Raw genomic sequence first — 22757 nt, forward strand, 5'->3', positions numbered from 1 at the left:
TGTACTATCATGAAATTTTAGTCCATTTATATAAGAAGTAAATCTATGTATGAACTCGTCATATTTTGAAAATGTTTTCTCAGAAATAGCATTGTTATATGGATTTTTTGAATTTAATTTTCTGCTGTTCAATATATCAAATGCATTATTGACATTTTTGCAAAATTCAGCTGTTGCTTCACATCCTTTAAACATTGGGTCTTCATCTTTTAAATATAAAAGTGCACCTGCAACACTATCACTTAATATTTGAGAAGCTAAGCGAACATTCATCTTTTCATTGTAATAAAATATATGTCTATGAGTTAATTTTGTTGCAGCTCGTAGACCTTCTGCTTTTTCTTTTTCGTATAATTTGACAATATAATCCCATTTAATAAGTTCACCCTCAGCGAGTTGATTAAACATTTTTTATCACCAAAAGAATTCCTGATTAATTTAAGCATCGTCTAAGCATTACGTCTTAAAAGATAAATATATTTTCTTTGTTCACAGGATTTTCAATATAAGGTGTATTATTATTGAAATGTTTATTAAGATGAGTACACATGCTTGTATTCACTGATGCTCCATCAAAAGTAATGGAGTTTATGCAAGCACCAGTATTAGTTATAAGCTCTATCGCTGTTTGTAAAAGATATTACTTTTTTTCTTGCCCAGTTAGGCCATCTATTAAAAAATAACCAATAGGTAACTTCCAGTATCCATTCATACATACTACCATGAATACCAATGCATTTTTAGCAATTGGAATCTCGTCAATGTCATAATTACAGTCGGTTCCTAGGTTTATATGTCCATACATATTTTGTTGTGTATCAATCTCAATATGCCTTTTCACACACATTTCATCAACAGTCAAATTACAATATACTTTATTATCTTCGACTTTGTTCTGGATTGTTTCAAATGCTTCTTTTGTGAAACCTGGCTTACCGTCTACAACCATGTACCATCTTCTTAGAGTACGGGGATGAGGTAAGACATTAGCAAATGTTTTTTCTTACATATGACTTATGAGTATGCACGAGGAGAATAATATTGTAGGGTAACTGCGAATTCTCTAATCTCTTTACCAAAAATGCTTTTTTTTCCTATCATTGATTCTTTTACTATTCTTTCCAACACATCTGAACCCATAGCCTAAAAGTAATTAAAATTAATTATGTCAAAAGTATTAGATATTTTTTATACTTAATTTAAATATGAACAAATACATAGTTTAAAAATAAATAGGTATAGGAATATTTCCATACTATACACATAGTCCCAATCGGTCAAACCTAAATAAAAATCCAATGCTCTAAAAACTATTATATTTCTTCAACCAATAACACATAATATAAATTAAATAAAAATATGTTAAATATATTATTTCTTTACGGTGAACAAAATTGAATTATTATTATTTAATTTAGGTATATATTAATTTACTAAAATTAATAGTACAACATTTATAACTACATTTTCAGCAATAGTTTTATTAGAATTAGTTGGTTATTAGAAAAAAAAAATACATGGTATCAACTATCAATTATTAATATAAATGTACAATCGATTAATTTAATGTTATTATTTTATATATCAGTAAATTATTATTACATAATTTGAATCCCAAAACATTGTGAAATAAAAATTTTGTTAAAAATAATTGACAAATTTTTCATTTATAAAATCATTTTTAGTGTAAAAAATGCATGTAAGTAATAATACATATATAATATTAGTAAATAAAAAAATAAATTTAAGTTATATTAAGTATATAAATTACTAAACACTAACCTAGTAAACTAAAGGAAATACTTAGGTACCTAATACACCGTGACAGAGTGTCTGTATAAACATACAACAATCCAGTGACCCTTACGTCTAGTGTCTGATTAGTAAAATTAATATTTAGTTACAAAGTAATAATACTAGCACATATAGCAATGTTATAAAATAGCTACACTCACTTACAATGAATAATAATAACTAATAAGTAACAACACAAAATATTGTTTACTGTCTGGGTGACAATGTCTGAAAATACCTTGAGATTTATCGCTGCATTATCAAAAATCATAGATTTTGTTTTAAGAACGCTAATTATTTCATTTAAACTTTCAACTTTTTTTTGCAGTCTACGATTTTTTTGATGCAACAATTTATTTTTATATCGAAGATTGGATACCGTTCTTTGAACCATCATAAAATTTTGTTTTCTTCTTTTTGGCGTGGAAAAATCATCTTTTTCTAGGTCCCCCATTCTACTAGAATTCCAGAACTTCCTTCTTTTTGTATGGGATGGAAACATATTTACAGATGTCGAAGGACTAAAAAAAAATTCAAATCGATTAAGAAATTATATCTCATGAACTAAAATTAAAAAATTTACTTCTCTGGAAACAGAACTTTGGCAACCTTAGACGATATTGAGCTAGAAGGTGAAAAACCGAATATTACACTTTCATCTGAACTAAAAATATAATATAGAAATACATGATTAATGAAGTTGTTTATAATTAAAATCTATAATATTTACTTCTGGTAATTCAACTTAGTAGGATTACATACATCATTTTCAACAATTTCTGAATGACTATAAAAAAATTACTTTAAACCTACATAAACTATTAAAAGAATCATAAGTGCAAACATTACCTTAATAGAAAAGCATTTGAATGCAACATTTTTCGACAATTGCTAAAGATGTAACTATTTTTTGCGAAATGTTTACTACATACTCTGTGCCATTTAGAAATAGGTACATTCAGTTTAAGAGTATGAATCCACAAATTTTTTCTAGACAAGTCTGTAGGAAATCTTAGGATTACAAATAAAATGCTAGGTGAGTAAAAATAAGTTAAATACATTTAATTCCAAGATGTTTATCTAGGCTACGAAGATACAGGGTAATTTATTTGGTGATTTAATTAGATATTACAATTTACAATACTTACAGACGGAAAGAAATATCTTCAGTCTTGTTTTTAGAATTAGTAAAACAAACAACGCACGAATGTATACTCCGCGCACGATAAGATGATGACCAGGCGGCCGACCGTTTTTCGTCCGTTTCGCGCAGCTGATTTTTCATTGGTTAGGTAAACAAAAGCGGGTCGGGCCGCCATGGCGAGCGGTGCGCCGGTGCGGTGGAGAAACTGGTTTTGGATGCGCGCCTGGTCATCATCTTATCGTACGCAGAGTATACCATATTTTTAAATATAAAATTATTATAGTTTAAAGTTTGAACATAACCTTAAATAGTACCCCATGTAAGAGAGAGAACATTCTTAAAGATATTTTCTCTCTCCCACAAAAAAGAACGCGACCTCATACGTGTTAATATAGCCATGGCCTATCCATATCTTTATTATCTATGGTTAATACAATACACTTTTACATCGTTTTAACTTATAATCAAATACTTCTAAGAATTTATTAATAGAATAAATCGACTAAATAATTATTATCTATAAAATTCGAGATAGCATTATTTATATATTTTCTAATATTGATACATTGGGTTTTTACCATAAATAATATAATAATGGATAGGACATCGAGCTTATTAAATGAGAATAAAGTGATAAATTTTTTGAGGTTATAAGGGTTCATTATTAATGATAACTATTAACATAGTTTAAAAAACAATAACAAATCATGAATCATATATTATTATATTAAATTCATAGCTATAAAATATATATAAAATAACAATTCAATTATTTTAATTACAATTTCTTACATATTTAATAATCATTCTTATAACATTCTTATAATATTATAATATTGAATTTATAGAAATTCTATTTCTATGTATATATAAGTAGTCAGAATAACAAAAGGTAAATATAATAAACATACTAAAAATATTTAAAAAGAAAAATATAATAGTTTCTATTCATGTCTAAAATGTCTTAGTTAATTTTGCACGCAATTTTAATTTTAATTTGTCATTTTCTTTTCGTATTTCGTGAAATAACCTGATATTAAAATAATGTTTGCAAATACTTTGTATTAACATGTCTATGTGTGTATTGAACTGCTGTGTTTCTTCGAAAAGTGTATTCTGTTTATAATTTACACATGACATGTTGGAAAATATTGAATATTTAGTATATAAAATCGACTTAACTTAAACCAGTAAAAAGTTAAAAAGTTTTTTCTGATTTACAAAATCATTTGAATATTGTCTGAACATTTTTTCTGCTTCTATACAGACTGTTTGTAAACATTTACTTGGTTTTTGTAGGCCTCCTCGATCTTTTATTTGTGCTAGTTTACTTTCTTGAATTATTGATAGTAGAGAACTTTTGCAAGTATCACATGAAATTTTATTTTGTAGTTTCTTTGCAATAAATCCTGAAATGTATACAGACACATCTTCAGTATACGCACTGATACGCTGAATTGACGTAAAAAGTCATGATCAGGGCTCGGGACTTAAAGCATTTGCATATTTTTATGGATTGACTTAAAATATAGCAGAGTGCTATGGAAGTGTTTGTCATGTTACAACACGTTCAATTATGAAATTTGAAAGTGCTTTTTTTTGCTTATTTTAACGATTTTTCAAAAAGATGCTTATTTCCAGTTTTTCTGTTTATTTTTGCTTTTTTTACGAGTTTTTTTAACTAATAATGTTTTCATGCAATATTGTTTATGCATTTATGATAGATTTTAAATAAAAAATAATTTTTATTTTATCTATGTTATCGCGTAGTCCGTCGCCGTCGTCGGCGGCGGCATCATTGCAGGGTTAACAAAAATATTTCAACGCTCAAAATAGAACTGGATATAATTGAGTTCATGTTTATTATGATGGGAGAGTGGTTACTTTGATTTTATTTCTTGTCAAAATATTTATATTGTTTATAATGTCATTTGTCGTCGTCGTCGATCCGAATCGTCGGTCGACGCATGCTGATAACGTACACAAAATAATATAATAAAAAATAGATCGAATTGTGAAAATATTAAAAATAGATTGTAAACACAGAATAATAATATAATAATGTCGTGGGTTACAGGCGTAATAAATACAAATCTTTGATATCTGAGTTTAGTAGTCGGTTATCGTTCACGTTCGTCGCGTTGTTTTCATTACCGTATTTTTTTCGTCGTTGTGTGTGTTCGGATACTTTCGATATTCATCATCTTGTTTTCGTTTTTATACATTTTTCGTCATCGTTTGTATACGAAAAATTTTAATTCATTTAGAATGGGAAAAGGAAAAACATCAACTTGTGCTTCTCTAAAAAGATACATTTCTGAATTTGGATCTGATATTTTTTCTACAGACGGGCATGTCTTATATTGTAAAATGTGTGAAATAAAAATTAATTTTGAAAAAAAATATAATATATCCCAACATTTGAAAACTGATAAACATCAAAAGAGTGTCAAACATCAGAATGATCAAAAACAGAGAAAATTACAGCAACTACTAACTAACCAAAGTTCAGCAAAATCTGATTTTAATATGGATTTATGTCAAGCAATGGTATCTGCTAATATTCCCTTAAACAAGCTCTATAACAATACATTTCGAATATTTTTAGAGAAATATACTGGTAAAAACATTCCTATGGAAGCAACATTACGGAAGGGTTATATTGATGATATTTTTAATACTAATATGAATAAAATGAAAATGGAAATAAGGGAAAATAAAATTTGGGTATCGATTGACGAGACATGCGACGTAGAAGGCCGTTTTATTGCCAATGTTATAGTTGGAATTCTAAGACCCGATTGTCCAGGACGTATGTTTTTATTGCATTCAAAAGAACTAGAAAAAGCAAATCATTCAACCATCTGCAAGCTGTTTGAAAAAGCTATGGGCATTATATGGCCTGGTGATATAAAGTATAACAATATCTTGTTATTTTTATCTGACGCCGCTCCCTATATGGTGAAGGCAGGAACTGTTTTAAAAAATATTTATACAAAAATGATACACGTAACTTGTTGTGCTCACGGACTTCATAGAATCGCTGAAGAAATTCGTGGACAATTTGGTACAGTAGACGAACTAATATCTAATATGAAAAAAATATTTCGAAAAGCTCCTTATCGTGTTGAAATGTTTAAATCTGAGGCTCCTGGTATAAAATTACCCCCTGAACCAGTTATTACCCGTTGGGGCTCTTGGATAGAGGCTGCAATATACTATTGCGAACATTTTAGAACAATTCGTCATGTAGTAAGTTGTCTAGATGAGAACGACGCAGACAGCATAAAAAAGGTAAAACTGTGCATTATAAAATCGGGTTTAGAAGCAGATTTGGCTTATATAAAAAGTAATTTCGAAGTTCTTACTAAAGCCATTAAAGAACTACAAACAAAAAATGTTACATTGTCGAGTTCACTTGCTGTGGTTGAAAATGTAAAACAGAAATTTTATTTGTTAAAAGGAAATCGTGGAAAACCAGTTCTAACTAAACTGCAAAAAGTTTTTGAAAAAAATAATGGCTTAAAGATTTTAGAAAAAATATCAAAAATACTTGACGGTGAAAATGACAGTAATTTAGATGACTTCAGTGAATTTCCAGATGACTACTCCAGCGATGATATTGTGTACTTTAAATATGCGCCTATTACATCAGTAGATGTCGAGCGGTCATTTTCTGCGTATAAAACAATATTATCGAACAACAGAAGGTCATTTGTATTTGAAAACCTCAGAAAACATTTGATCATTCAATGCAATAATGACGGTAAGATTTTATTATTTTTTTTTTTTCAACTATTTGTAAGTATTGTTTTCATTTTATTTTTCAGAAAATCTTTAAGCAATAAGAAAAAATGTCTCCTACAGTAAAATTTGATTTTTTTTTTATGATGTTATAAAGATTTATTTTTATTTTTATTTTTTTTTTAGTTAAAAATTTGTTTTTATCATTTGGTTCAATAAATTTTTTTTTTCTATTAAATATTTTGTTCAAATTCAAGTTTTTAAAATGCTTATTTGAGTGCTTATAATGATGTTTTTAAGAGCTTTTTTAAGCGCTTATTTTAATGATTTTAAGTGCTATAAGTCCCGAGCCCTGGTCATGATCATAATTTTTGTTGTGTTAAACTGCTGATCTTCTGTTTTATTTTTTAAATTTGCAGTTACTGAAAGTGTTTTTGTGTTGTCTAATATAGAACAATTTCCATGATTTGAACCAATTATTGTGTTAAGTACTAACAACCTTTTATAAGCTGCTTGAAATTGGCGGCAAGTAGGGTTATCATTGTAACCCCCTCGGCTACGTACTGCGTTAAAAAAAGTCTCCAGGTGGTCTTGGCTAAGCTTATAAGTTAAAAGAAATGTTAAATGATTTTTCGACACTAAAAGTTCAAATAAATCTAGAGCACTATGTAATCCTATTATTATTCCTTTAAACCCGGTTTTTCTTTTAGACTCTATAACTTAAACTCCATCTTCTAATTCTAAAATATCTATATAATCATTAAATTGATTTGTAAATGTTTTATATTGACTAAATGTTTTACTGGAAATAACATTATTATAAGGTTTATTTGAGTATAGTTTTCTACTATTCATAATATCAAATGCATTATTGATCATATGACAAAATTGAGCTGTTGCTTCACACCCTTTAAATACAACATCTTCATTTTTTAAGTAGAGCATCACCAACACTATTGCTTAAATCCTGAGTAGCCAATCTTACATTCATCTTTTCATTCTTATAATGCACATGCCTAGATGTTAATTTTGTTCCTAATATAAACCTTCATTTTGTTGTTTCTCATACAATTTTTCAATATATTTCCATTTTATACATTTTCCTTCGCCACTTTTAAAAATTTTTTATTCCCAAAAGTATTTCTTATTAGTTTTATCACGTGGGCTTGATCATGAAATGTAAATATTTTCTCATTTGTAATTGAATTAGTAATGAAAGGTGTTTTTGTATTAAAATCAGCTCCCAAAGAAACACACATGCTAAGGTTCACTGATGCTCCATCAAATGTGATGGAATTAAGGTGTACTCCAGTTTCAGTTATAAGATTTATAGCTTTACTGAGTAAATTTCTTCTGTCTACCCCATTCAATCCATCTATCAGAAAATATCCTACTGGAATCTTCCAATAACCGTTTAAGCCAACAACTAAAAATACTAATGCATTTTTGGCCATTGGAATTTCGTCACAATAATAAACAATATCTGTACCCATGTTTACATGACCATACACATTTTGATGTGTATCGCTTTCTATAGTCGGGGACACGAAAAATGATCGTTGGCACCCTCGACCCCTTGTCCGTACCCACTCATGTAGCCATTGGTTCTCAACTTTGTACCGTCACGCTGCCGTTACGTATCGTATTCACGAATAATGAACGGTAACCGGTTTTATAGGGTGGTCCAGCTGTAGTTTTTTCAATTATTTTGTATTCCTCATATCCCTTATAAAAAAATGGACAATAAATATTGGAGGGGAACTGCAGGCACAGTTGTACAGTCGTACAATGTTTTGTCTGTTCTGTCGTTTGTACACTGTGCTGTAGTAAACATATATTTTGTGCATGCTACGTTTTTATAAATAGTGAATATTTTTATTTTACAAACCGTTTTTTTTATATATAAAATGTCGTTTAAAGATCGTGACACTCATAGCTAGAGCAAAAAAATAATTAATAATGTTTATAATTTTATTAAAATGCTGTCAAAGAAAAAAGATTTGACACCAGACTTTTTCAAAAGTAGCCAAAAAATCTACAGAGCAGGATGTTGAGGAAGCACCATCTTTTAAATCGCCACGAAAATTATATAAGCGTCAAAAGAAATGTACGGAAATGGATGATTTTGATGCTGACGTAATTCGTCGAACGGTACATTCGTTTTACAATAAAGGTGAATATCCAACTGCTTTATTAATCATAAACGAACTTAGGCTATTAAAAAACCTGAATTTTTCATTTAAAAAATGTAATGATGGTCGAAAAATGTTATTGGAACGAAATGATATTGTTGCTTTACGTTGTAAATTTTTACGTAACATTTGTACACTTCGACAAATGAAAGATTTTCGACCAGTGATTTACCTAGATGAAACCTGGGTAAATCAGAATTATTCACGATCTCATATTTGGTAAAATAACGAAGGAACAGAAGGGTTAAAAGTACCAATCGGTAAAGGAGGTCGTCTAATTATTACACACGCTGGGTCATCTCGATACGGGTTCATAGAAGGGACAAAATTAGTTTTTAAATGTCAAGAGAAAAATTCTACTATCATTCGTCAATGAACGCCGATGTTTTTAAAGTATGGTTTGTAGATATGTTAAAGCTACTTCCCGAACCATGCATTATTATTATGGATAACGCACCATATCATTTCACGTATATTAACAACCACCCAAAATGTAATGCTCGGAAAGCTGATGTGCAGAATTGGCTGAAAAATCAAGGCGTTAATTTTTCACCACTAGAAACATTACCTGAATTACGTGAACGACTTAAATTGTTAATACTGTCGTTTAAAAGGTACGAGTTAGACGAAACCGCGAGTTCGATGGACCATGAAGTAATTCGGCTACCACCGTATCACTGCCAGTATAACCCTATCGAACTCATATGGGCGCAAGTCAAAAGTGAAGTGGCAAAAAAAAAATAACACATTCAAAATGGTGGAAGTCGAAAGACTTACAAACGAGGCGTTGGATTCGGTATCAAAAAGTGACTGGGAGAAATGTGTTGAACATGCTGAGAAGATTCAAGATGAAGATAACGAAAAGGAAATATTGAGAGACAGTTTGACGGAGCCAATGATTTTAACATTTGCATCTGATGACAGTGATTTCGGTACTGACGGAGACAGCTACGAAAGAAAGCTGACGAAGAACTAGAATAAAAATTATTATTTCATTATTATGTTATACTTGTATTTTATTTATTATTAACTGTTAAAAATATTGTAATTTTTTACATTATGTACATTATTTATTTGTTCATATCTTATTAAAAATTAACTATAACAAAATAACCATGTTATTAAATTCTGATAAATGTTTGAAAATATTTCAAAAAAAGCGGGCTTTTAGTTTGGTAATTTGATAACCACTTAAGAAAAACAGCCGCTTGGCGCGTGACGGGCAGCGATAATTTTTCGTGTCCCCGACTATAGGGAGTCTATTTACACACATTTCATTTATAGTAAGATTGCAGTAAACATGTTTATCATTTGCCACTTTCTGTTTCAATGTTTCAAATGCTTCAAATGTAATCCCTGGCTTACCATCTATCACTGTATACCACCTCCTTAATGTTCTAGGATGAGGTAAGACATTAGAAAACGACTTTCGTACGTATGAATAGGCATGAGGTAAATAATACTGCAATGTAACAGCAAATTCACGAATTGCTTTAGGAGAAGAACGTTTGTTTTCCTACGATAGCTTCTTTTGAAATACTCTCCAATATATCTGAACCCATAACCTATAGCATATAATAATAAAAATATACATTTGTTAAAAACAAAACACTAGTTATATTAAACATAACATAATAATACAATAATACAAACAAAACAATGATATTAAATATAGAAACATTTGTATTAAAGAGGATATTTCACCCGAATGTGTTAGTATAAGTCATAAGAACATGCATTTTGAAAAAAATGAAAAATGATCAGATTTTTGCACCATCAATTATGAATATAAAAAATTTAATAAAACTAACACATAAAATAACATTTTTATGAAAATCAAAATATTTGAATTGCCTATTATATACAACATACTTCTAAGTTAAAAGCTGCATTTTCTGAAATCATGCATTTATTCTTAAGATCTTTAATTATATCCAGAAGAGAACTGACTTTTTTTTCTAAGAGTCCATTTTTTTGTCTTAAAAGTTTATTTTTGCGTCTTAGGTTCTTAACAGAATTTTTAATCACAGATAAATTTCTTTTTCTGCGTCTCGATATTGAGAAATAATCATCATCTAAATCATCAATTCTACTAGAACATAAAAATCTTTTTCTAGAAGATGGTAATGGACTTGTTGGTAATGAAGTGCTAGCAGTTTCAAAAAACCTAAAATATTATATTATATACAATATTAAAAAAATTAATAATTCATATAAAACTACAATAGTTATAGCACCTACCTTTTATTTATAATTGAATGTACATATACTGGTGATATATTAGAAATGTCAAAAGGTATTACTGTTTCTGTCGAGCTAATACAATTATTATAAAAAATAATAATTCAAATTAATGTTGCTTTTAAATTCTGAAATTAACTTAAGACATGAAAATATTTTACTTGTCTAAGGAAGCTGGTATAGAATCACAGACTTCTATACTACACTAGATAAGTAACTCTCGAGATTTATTGAAGCTCGGCTTATCAGTTGTTATCGGTTGCCGCCATTTTCTCGGTTGGCAAAACATTAGATTATTCTGCAATCTACATAATATTTTAGTCTAAAATTAAAATTTATTCTATCTGTACCTATATATTCTATAACAATTTATTATTTATTATTTAATTACTTAATACAATTTAACGTCATTGACCATTGTATTAAGATACAACATACAATAATAGTCAGTGTAGTGTATAAGTGCTTGAAAATTAATTATAATGCCTGTTTCGTGCGCTGCATATGGATGCTCAAACAGATATCAAGCTGGACAAAATATACATTTCTTTCGGTAAGTTATGTTAGAATAATAACCAATTAGTAAGGATATTAAACTCTTAAATAACAAGTCAATACTCGGAAAAATTATTCTGTATCTATTTTAATTTTATATCTGTATGATCATAGATTTCCTATTTCTAACAACGAGTTGATGCAAAAATGGATTAGTGCAATAAAAAGAAAAAACTTTGAGGCAAATCAATGGAGTCGGATATGTAGTGTCAATTTTACAGAACAAGACTATCAAGTTAGACCTGGGTGGCATATAGATTATTATTAAAAGACAATGCAGTTCATCAGTATTCCCATCATTTCCATCCTACCTTCAAACACCAATTAAAATTCCTAGGAAACCACCTACATTAGGAACTGTTGTGGTAAAGGTATATTGTCATGAATCATGTTAAATTAATTTGTTGACAATTTGTTTTTTTGTATAATACAGATCTAACTGTAAATCAATTAGAAGACAGTGTTAATGAATGTGACGACATGTGTCCAGTTAGTAATTTTAAGAGCGTGGAAGTACAAACTGACAACTATTATCCAGATGAAGAAATTCTTAAAAATAAAATTCAAATATTACAGCAAAAACTAAGAAGGAAAAATAAAAAAATTGAAAATTTAGAAGACTTATTAAGTAATTTAAAAAACAGAGGACTTCTTGAAGATGAACCACAGACTATTATTGCTTCTAATTTTAAAGGTAAGAGTTGAGACTTAGAACTGATTGCTTGTGCTGCTTTATAGTAATTATTACAAATTCTGCTTTATTATGCGCTTTCTAATTTCATAATAGGAATGGTATTAGATTTATTCAAAAGCCAATGTAACAATGATAATAAAACTAATGGTAAAAGGTACAGTAAAGAAATGAAGGAATTTACTTTGACGCTACATTATTACTCGCCTATAGCTTATAACTTTTGCCGGTAATACATACATATTATGTTTGATAATAAAATAATTGACAGTAAATATAATTTGTTTTAAAGCACAATATTAAGCCTGCCTCATCCATCTTCTATAACACATTGGACGTCTTCTGTTGATGCAGAACCCGGTTTTTTGGAAGAAGTATTTGAATATCTCAAAAATATTTCCCCGGGTGATAGAGATTGTAACTTGACTTTTGATGCAATGTCAATTAGGAAAAAAATTATATATGACAGCAATAGTGATAAATTCATGGGTTACTGTGATTTTGGAAATTTCCATGTTGAATCACAAGAAACTCCAGCCTCTGAGGCCTTGGTATTTATGCTTGTAAGTCTGAATGGCAAATGGAAGTGGCCAATTGGCTACTTTTTTCAATCAAAATCTACAGCTACTATACAAGCCGGCTTAGTAACAACTGCTATTACTATGGCACATGCAGTTGGAATTAAAGTATGGGGAGTTACTTGCGATGGCACAGCTTCTAATTTATCCACAATGACACATTTAGGCTGTAAACTTTTTGGAAGTTATGATGAAATAAAGGAATCATTTTATATTCCAGGAATTGAATGGAAGGTTATATTTTATATGTTTCATAACAAGTGATCTGAACTAATATAATTTATTTATTTAAATATAATACTGTTTATTTATTTAGATTCATTACATACCTGATGCTTGCCATAATTTAAAATTGGCAAGAAATGCCCTAGCAACGTACAAAGTTTTTAAAAATGAAAATGGTGTTATAAACTGGAATTTTATTGATGAGTTACATAAAAGTAATAGTATTTATTTTAATATTTATTTATATTTCATATTATTTATCACTCTTAGCTCAACAAAAAATGGGTTTGAATTTTGCCAACAAAATAAGCGCATCACATATAGATTGGCGTAAAAACATTATGAAAGTGAAATTAGCTGCCGAAACACTGAGCTCGTCAACAGCTGATGTTCTAGAAGCATTAAATTGTCTTAATGTTCCCGAATTTAAAAATGGTGAGTCATATAATCAAGTAATTAGTAGTAGGTTACCAATAGATGGCTAACCTACTAACTATGTAATTTTGAAAATGTTGAAATTCTATATTTCTAATTTTAGTTGAAGAAACTATTAAGTTCATACGTACTATAGACCGATTGTTTGATTTTTTGAATACCCGCAGTCCTTTTGGAAAAGGCTTTAAGAAACCTCTATATCAAAATAATGTTGAAAGCAAAAGGAAGTAATTTTACCACTAATAGAATACTTGTTAAAACTCACTGATGTGAAAGGTATTCCTATTTATTCAACTCCACGAAAAACATTTGTTATTGGTTTGTTATTTTTTCTATATTTTATAGTTAGAAATATTTATGTTTTATGCTTACTGCATAAGTATATTATATCATATTTATACATTGTAATTACAATTTTAAAATATTTAACTAAATTAGTAGAATAATATACTTTTTTATAGGATTGGCAGTAGCTGTAAAATCTGTATTTACGAGGGCGGGCTGATAAGTAATGCCTCTTGACGCGTAGTTTTAAAAGTATTATACATAGAATAATTAATGAAAAACTCACGTATAGTAAATTTAATGATTTTTATTTACATACTATTATTTTTCAACATAACTACCTTCTAAGGCGATACATTTTTGCCAACGATTTACTAATTAGAAATGCCGTTCAAATAAAATTCTTCGGGTTGAGCATTGAACCATCGTTTAACTTCAGCTTTAACTTTCTCGTCAGAATTGAATTTTATACCCTTGAGATGTTCTTTAAGCTTAGGAAACAGAAAAAAATCACATGGTGCCAAATCTGGGCTGTAGGGTGGATGTGGAATGACTTGAAATCCCAGTGATTCAATTGCTGTCATTGTGGCACGGCTGCAATGAGGTCTCGCGTTGTCGTGATGAATCAAAAGTTTGGTTAAATTTGGTCTGACACGATTAATCCTTTTTTTCAGCCTTTTAAGTGTCTCTATGTATCGTATACAATTTATTGTTGATCCTTTCTCTAAGTATTCAGTGTGGATCACACCTTTTGAATCCCAAAACACAGTCAACATGACTTTCCCAGCTGACGCTTGAACTTTAAACTTCATTGGGGCCGGTGAAGTCTTATGACGAAATTCCATTGACTGTCTTTTATTTTCAGGGTCATAATGATGTACCCAAGATTCATTTCCGGTAACAATAATATTTAAAAAATTTTCTCTTTCACGGTCATAACGCAAAAGAAGTTGGCGGCAAATTTCCACGCGATTTTGTTTCATTTCTTCCGTCAGCATTTTGGGCACCCACCTTGCGCATATTTTTCGATATTCAAGTTTGCAGAGAATGTGTTGGACACGTTCTTTAGATATTCCCAACGCTATTGCTATTTCTGATTGTTTAATCCTCCGATTTCCCTGGACCAAATCATCGACTTTTTGTTTATGGGCCTCATCAGTAACCGTCACCGGCCGTCCACTTCGATCCTGATCGGCAATAATCGCTTTTCCGACTTCAGAACCTTTTACCCGTAATGCCCAACGACGAACAGAACATACATCGAGAGTTTGATTTCCATAAACCGCAAGCAGACGTCTATGAATACCGACTGGCTTCATATTTTCTGCAACGAGAAATTCAATAACAGCACGCTGTTTGAACCGCACATCTGAAGGTGCCGTCATTATTGATTCCATAAATAATAAAATATTAACATTACACTATCGCGTCTTTGCACACACTAAACCAACGACATAAACTATTATATTAACGACAAATGACAATTTTATCGTACATCTAAAAATAACTATGAGATGCATAGCTGAAGATTTATTATTTAATACTCAGTATAAATATCTTCTGACTTCCAAGTTGTCACAGGATCACCTTGAAATATTTTTTTCAAAAATTCGGCAACGGTCTGGATATAATAATAATCCAAATGTGATTGAATTTCGAACAGCTATGAAAAAATTGTTATTAAAAAATTCAGTATCTGCATCCTATTCTGCAAACTGTATTTTAATGGATAGTACAAGTACAGAAAGTGTATTTGAAATTCGATGGGCAAAAAAGAAAGTTGATAGTTCAGAATGTAAAGAAAACTTTGATGATGATAACTTGACAGAACTAGATTTAGATGACAGTTGTTTTGTTGTTTTAAAAGATAATGTCCTGTATTACATTTGTGGTTTTATTGTAAAAAAAAATATTTAAAAAAATTGACTGTACAACATGCGCAGAAAGCCTTTTAGAAGATCAAACTTTACATAGTTATTGTCATAGGAATTCATTTTCTGTATTCGTAGATTTAAAAAATAGAGGTGGTTTGATTAAAAGTTCTGTCGATGTTATGAAAATAGTCACATTTGTTGAATTTACTTTGATCGAACTTACAAATAATTTAAGTGTATTAAAGTCCTGCTTAATCTCTAAAATAATAATTATTACTAAAAACCATGTGTTTAATTCTAATATTTTTAAGAATTTGAGCTGTGAAGATGATAGTTTTTTAGAAAACCATAAACTTAATTTAGTAACACTAATTTGTAAACTTTACTTGAAAATCCGTTTGCACTATGCTGCAAAGTTAAAAACAGCAACCACTGTAAGTAGGTAAACGGCATATGTTATCAAAATTAATTTTATTTCATAACCAATAGGCAGAATCTAAGGTTTATAAGTTTATTTTAAAAATAAATTGGTATGTTTCGATAGTTTCATTGTTATTTATTTATTTCCTATCTTTAAAATATGGTTTTTATTTCCTAAGTAAATCTATAATTGATTTGTTTATGTTTTGTTCATATATTAGCAATTTAATTTTCTGTTAGTAATACCATTTAATTTAAAAATGAACTGAAATTCAAAAATATACATTTAAAATACAAAACCAAAAAAATATGCAAAATAACAATATTATTTGATTCAGTAGATTCTACTGAGTAGAACATGAATTGAATTTATATCCAGGTCATCATTGAATTGAATAAATAAATAAAAATATGCAATTTCATAAACATCCGGGAATTATTCATAACTATCATATTTTCATCTAAAATTTACGCTCAAATTAGATTTATATTGTATATAACGTAGTATAAACCCTACTAGCCCGGTATTATTTTGCCAACCGACAAAATGGCGGCTGTCCACCTTATCAGCTTCACCCATAGCCATGTAAATTATATAGAAGTTACTTATCTAGTGTAGTATAGAAGTCTTTGTATAGAATCCACAAGAATTGACGGACCACTGTGGTCTATTTCAACCAAACTATAAAAAGTCAATGTAATTAATTAATTTTTATTTTATATACTACTTATAATAGTAAATTTAAAAAAAAAAACACAAAATCATAAATAGGGTGTGCATATAAAAATGGTGTAGGTAGTGGTGATCTATTTGCTCAAATAAATAAACTATACTAGAAGATTTCTTCGTGATCTTAAATAAACATTTGATGTGTAACTATAATTATTATTATGTAAAATGACTCATTTCAAAATTAAATAAATAAGACCAGGTGTTTATATATTTTGTAGATCACATATTGTACCACTACTATTACTTGTTTAATGCATCTGGTAAAGCGTCAATAGGTAATAAATCTGTCTAGGAAATGAGTGTCACAGTATTTCCACAGTCAACTTCAGTCAAACTAAAAAATAAATAAATGGAATAAGAATAATTAACTTCATAACTACAATCAGAACAAAAATAAGACATGCATATTTAATTTAGGAAATTTAGGTGCCAGTCTTTAACATTCATATTAAATTATAATGAATTTACCTGTTCGAACCTGGTTAATGTTCGCGCGCTTGTCGCAGAATCTCGCCTAAAAACAAGTGTTACCTACCCGACAGACAACAGCTGTTGCACCCTCTGCCCCCCGCGCCGTGCGATTTTATCGCACTCGTCGCCATTGTCGGAGCAAACCGGCTTTTTTTCTTTGCGGTCAACGGACACTTGTCTTTGCACCTCGCGTCTGTCGAGTTCGCGACGTGACTGTGGTCACCAAAAGTGCGCCTTAACCGTGTGCTGTGTGCGAGTCGGAACCCGGTAAATACTTCTTATACGGTAACTCCCGTTCGTGGGGTATCCGACCGCCACATATCTTCTGCTGACGTTGCTGAGGTCCAGAACTCAGAAGCCACACGGGTCATACAGTTTTGGCGCCACGGACGTGTCAGTTTTGCCGGTCCTAGCCATCTTGGAGGAAAGTCACGTGGTGTCCGTCGGTCCGGTATTAGTTTTATATTGTTGTAAAATCATATACTCATCTACATTTATACTATAAGTTGTACAAAATCCTTACGGTAGCTGAGTTATTCGGTATCGTTGTTATTATTATTGGACTCCAGTCAAACTTAATTATGGTTTTAAAAATGTCCGGTATGGAATTAAAAAAATGGTCGTCCAACACGTCATCTGTTCTAAATTTAATTCCAGCCGATAGTCGCTCGTCGGGACCGCTTCCATTCGACACAACTGATAGATATAGCACAAAAATGTTAGGGATTGAGTGGCATCCGGATCGTGATGAATTTTGTTGTGCTCTCCGCCTTGATCACACGCCGGTGTTTACAAAGAGAGGCTTATTGTCACTAGTCGCGCGTATATTTGACCCGTTAGGTTTTTTCGCCCCCTCCATCTTTTTAGCGAAGTCCATAATGCAACGGACCTGGAGTAGTGGGTTAACGTGGGATTCGCCTCTCCCTGTTGATATCCATGCGGAATGGGCCGCTTTCGTCGCTGACTTAGCATCGTTACTTACTATTCGAGTACCGCGGTACGTAAATACGAGACAAAGTTCACCATGCTTATTATTAGGGTTTTTCGACGCGTCGCAGCTCGGGTACGCAGCCGTAGCGTACGTGCGTATTATTGACGCTCCGTCGGATAAATGTATTTTTCTACTTGGAGCAAAAACCAAATTAGCGCCAGTAAAGACGTTAACTGTGCCGCGCCTAGAACTGAGTGCAACGGTACTACTGGCCCGGTGGTTAGGACGTTTGCGTCATATTTTAGCGCCGCAATTAAATATAATCGAAACTCACGCGTGGTCCGACTCGACCATAGCCTTGTCGTGGTTGACGGTTCCCCACGATTCATTCAAAACCTATGTGTCCAATCGTGTGTATCAAGTTCACAACATACTACCTAAGTGCCAGTGGCATTACATAGAGTCCTCCAACAACCCAGCCGATTGCGCGTCGCGGGGCGTTATGCCGTCGGAACTCGCGCACTTTTCGCTTTACTGGCAAGGACCACCCGTAATCTATTCTGATACGTCACTTTGGGAACCAAGTCCTCCGCCGAAAAATATATGTGAGTTACCCGAAGCTCGACCAGTTGTTTGCGCCGGCCGTGCCGATGATGTGCCCGTCGAGTGGTTCGCATCTTTCTCGTCGTTTGATCGATTGATCCTAGTGACAGCGCGCGTCTTCCGTTTTATTAGTCGCTTTCGCGTATTTCGTAAACGTACTTCATGTCGGTTTCCGTCTGAGGATCTATCCGTGTATCTATCTAAGTCGGAGCTTGATTACGCGACCCGTATTACCATATTAGAATCGCAGCGTGATCATTTTGCCGTACTGCGCCGTGAACTGTCACATAGCTCGCGCGTGTCATCGAGGTCATTATCCAAATTGTCACCTTTTATTGATAGCGATTCGGTGATACGTGTAGGCGGTCGCTTGAAACATTCAACGTTAACATACGAGTGTAAGCACCCCATATTACTGGCTAAAGAGTCACACTTAGCTCGATTGATAGGTGAAAGATGGCATCGATTGACGTGTCATTCAGGGCCCCAGGTAATGGCAGCGCTTATACTACGACAGTATTGGATCGTTTCGATCAGGTTGGTGTTGTATAAAGTCGTATCAAGTTGTACGATGTGTGTGCGATTAAACGCAAAACCAGTGCACCCCTTTATGGCAGATTTGCCCGCCTCCCGCGTGCAACAGTGTAGGCCTTTTGCCCGTGTCGGCATTGATTTCGCCGGACCTTTACAAATGCGCGAACTTGGACTCCGAAAGTCCCGCATTGTCAAAATATACATATCTGTATTCGTTTGTTTCACCGTTAAGGCTGTGCACCTGGAGGTAGTGTCCGATTTGTCGACAAACGCGTTTCTGGCGTCATTATTTATCGTTTTTTTTATTATTTTTATTGTTTTGTCTTTTCCTACTGTGCTCACTGAATCACCTGGGGGGGGGGACCATATTACTTGGGGACTATCTTTTTATTATATTTATTCTATTATTCTAATTTATTTATTAATTTATTACTTGTACCTGTATGTAATTTAATGTGTATTATTTATGTAAGCGGCACTATTGTTATAGGTGTCTGAAATTATGTATGAGGTTATTTATTTATGTATTTTATTTGTAATGTTGTTAGTATGATGAGTATTTGAGTTTAAATTAGTAAAAAAAAAAATGTGTATAATTATCGGATCAGCAGATAGACGTTACTCAATCCGTGCTCTTCTACCGTGTCTTCAAGGTCCACTACTACCATCGCCGAAGTCCAGCAATGTGAGGCAAAGCCTCCCAAAGGGGAGGATGTTCGAACCTGGCCAATGTTCGCGCGCTTGTCGCAGAATCTCGCCTAAAAACAAGTGTTACCTACCCGACAGACAACAGCTGTTGCACCCTCTGCCCCCCCCCGCGCCGTGCGTTTTTATCGCACTCGTCGCCATTGTCGGCGCGAACCGGCTTTTTCCTTTGCGGTCAACGGACACTTGTCTTTGCACCTCGCGTCTGTCGAGTTCGCGACGTGACTGTGGTCACCAAAAGTGCGCCTTAACCGTGTGTTGTGTGCGAGTCGGAACCCGGTAAATACGTCCTATACGGTAACTCCCGTTCGTGGGGTATCCGACCGCCACATATCTTCTGCTGACGTTGCTAAGGTCCAGAACTCAGAAGCCACACGGGTCATACAGTTTTGGCGCCACGGACGTGTCAGTTTTGCCGGTCTAAGCCATCTTGGAGGAAAGTCACGTGGTGTCCGTCGGTCCGGTATTAGTTTTATATTGTTGTAAAATCATATACTCATCTACGATTATACTATAAGTTGTACAAAATCCTTACGGTAGCTGAGTTATTCGGTATCGTTGTTATTATATTGTATTGTTTTTTAATTATACCACTTTGTCATATTGTTATACTATTGTGGGGAACCCCGCATCATAATTATTATTGATATTTCGTTATATTATATATATTAATTCGTAGAAGTTTGCTTGATATAATTACATAGTTATAAGTTGGTTACCCGTTCCTGTCTACCACACTTACGCAAGTTGCGGCAGAAAACTGCATATATCGTAAGTTCTGTCGCAGCGAAAACAACCACTTAACCGATTTTGATGAAATTTTTTACACCGCGTGTAATTTGGTCCAACTTAAAAGATAGGATAGTTTTTTTTCAATATGTATTATTAATAATATGTGCTCAAACAGGAATATAGTGATTTACGATAGAAATTTTTGTTTATAAATGGTTGCTATGGGGGTTATAAGATTTGAGAATAATATTTATTTATTCGTGGTTGCTATGGTAATATATAAAATTAATATAATGAGTTACGGATTTTGATAACATTTGGTAACCATTTAATAATATGAATATAATATAATATAATATAATTCCTCTTATTGGTCGCAGGAAAATGTGCTTATGTAATACAATTTTAGGAAAATACACCAGAAAAGTTCGGAATCTGGGTGTAAAAAAACAACAACAACTGTCACTGCAGTTGTTCAGCAAGAAAATAAACTATATTAAGGTCGCTATTGATTATGATTGAATATAATAGTTATAGACCTGATGTTATATTTTGTTAAAACATAACAACAAAAATAAGAATTAGCGAAATAAGTCAATGGCCACAGTAAATTTAAAATTCACAGCAATAGTTAAATTTAAATTAAATTAAACTTGCCAATCGCGTGAATGCACGTTGTGACTACAATAACCTTGATTATTTTTTTGCCAGACGCATCATCGGTGAGCTGGACGCTCTCATCGGATTTTAGTGCGTTAAGGTTGGGTTAGGGTTATGTATTAATTGATTAATATAATCCACCGTACTATGTCAAACTTGGTATAACTTTGATATTTATTAGAGTTAAATCATACACTTACATACAAACAGCACTAGGTCCGCGATCTACCGCAGATAGATTGCCTACCTGATAAATGATAATAATATACTTCAGCAGTTCAGCGAATCAGAATTTTTATTCCGGGCAACAGAAAACTTAAGATAAATCTAGAACATAATCCACCGAATATTAAATAATGAATTGAACAAAGTTTGAGTCATATAGAGTTGGTATATTTAACGAGCAAGATAAATATTAGTTAGTAACATTATAAACATAGATCATTCTTATATTAATTATTTTGATAAAAAAAATGACATAACTTTGAAACTTAAGTGTTAGAAATTATAAACTTCTTATACACATCTCGCGGGGTCCGCAATCCACCACGTGTGGATTGCCTACATGATAATAATATACTGCTCTCATAATCATAAGAGAGTCTCTTGGCAACGGTAAGCAGAATGACTATAATATTATGACTTGAGTAACTCACTGACTGATAAACGTAGAGCCTGAACAATGATAGATCGATGCTTACAATTTACACGGTACATTCGTAAAATCGAATCACAAATTTAGTGTGTAATAAGAAAGCATTTTACAAAATTCGCATATTAAAGTGGTAGTAGGGATAACAGAGAAGTACCAAAAATTGCCAAATATGCATTTATAAGAAATAATGACAACATATGTAAAAATATGCTAAGTAAAATTTTATATCCTAGTGTCATGAAACACACTTGTTAGTCACTAGGATTTTTCTACGATCTTTCTAAAAAAATATGAAACAACTAGAAATCCTCAATCCTTGTTAAGTATTAGTATTTATAATATTATAAAATTTATTTATCATAGATTTACAACAAAAATGGATGTCTGGAATGTGATTTGTCATACCATACTATTATTGTTGCTCAGTGGCGTGGTGAAGTACATTAAGTTATGAGGCACAAGTTATATTGTCAGACCCACCACCCACCCCACCCATCACAAAAAACATTAAAAAACATTTTTAATATAAAATATATTTCTTCATTTAAATAATAA

The 22757-nt window shown here is 31.9% G+C and overlaps 3 protein-coding genes and 2 pseudogenes across 3 annotated transcripts; 3 read left to right on the plus strand and 2 right to left on the minus strand.

Moving 5' to 3' along the window:
• Positions 1–1014: 1014 nt before the first annotated feature.
• On the minus strand, positions 1015–3079 carry LOC126555348 (uncharacterized). The gene is made up of 7 exons (XM_050210278.1): positions 2943–3079; positions 2644–2805; positions 2525–2581; positions 2378–2458; positions 1960–2315; positions 1848–1876; positions 1015–1143 (listed from the first exon to the last, which is right to left on the minus strand). Exons 1-7 carry the CDS (start codon positions 3077–3079, stop codon positions 1015–1017), a joined length of 951 nt encoding a protein of 316 aa, XP_050066235.1.
• A 7562-nt stretch (positions 3080–10641) lies between these two features.
• On the minus strand, positions 10642–11384 carry LOC126555349 (uncharacterized). The gene is made up of 4 exons (XM_050210279.1): positions 11379–11384; positions 11277–11320; positions 11116–11190; positions 10642–11041 (listed from the first exon to the last, which is right to left on the minus strand). The coding sequence occupies exons 1-4, from the start codon at positions 11382–11384 to the stop codon at positions 10732–10734; spliced, it is 435 nt and encodes a 144-aa protein (XP_050066236.1). The 3' UTR covers positions 10642–10731.
• Positions 11295–12736, plus strand: LOC126555346 (THAP domain-containing protein 1-like; annotated as a pseudogene).
• A 2657-nt stretch (positions 12737–15393) lies between these two features.
• Positions 15394–16301, plus strand: LOC126555350 (uncharacterized; annotated as a pseudogene).
• A 1959-nt stretch (positions 16302–18260) lies between these two features.
• LOC126555351 (uncharacterized) lies at positions 18261–22649 on the plus strand. Its single transcript, XM_050210280.1, has 2 exons — positions 18261–19697; positions 22566–22649. The coding sequence occupies exons 1-2, from the start codon at positions 18261–18263 to the stop codon at positions 22647–22649; spliced, it is 1521 nt and encodes a 506-aa protein (XP_050066237.1).
• The last annotated feature ends 108 nt before the right edge of the window (positions 22650–22757 follow it).

This window comes from Aphis gossypii, unplaced genomic scaffold, assembly GCF_020184175.1.
Source record: "Aphis gossypii isolate Hap1 unplaced genomic scaffold, ASM2018417v2 Contig00808, whole genome shotgun sequence".
Taxonomy (NCBI): domain Eukaryota; kingdom Metazoa; phylum Arthropoda; class Insecta; order Hemiptera; family Aphididae; genus Aphis; species Aphis gossypii.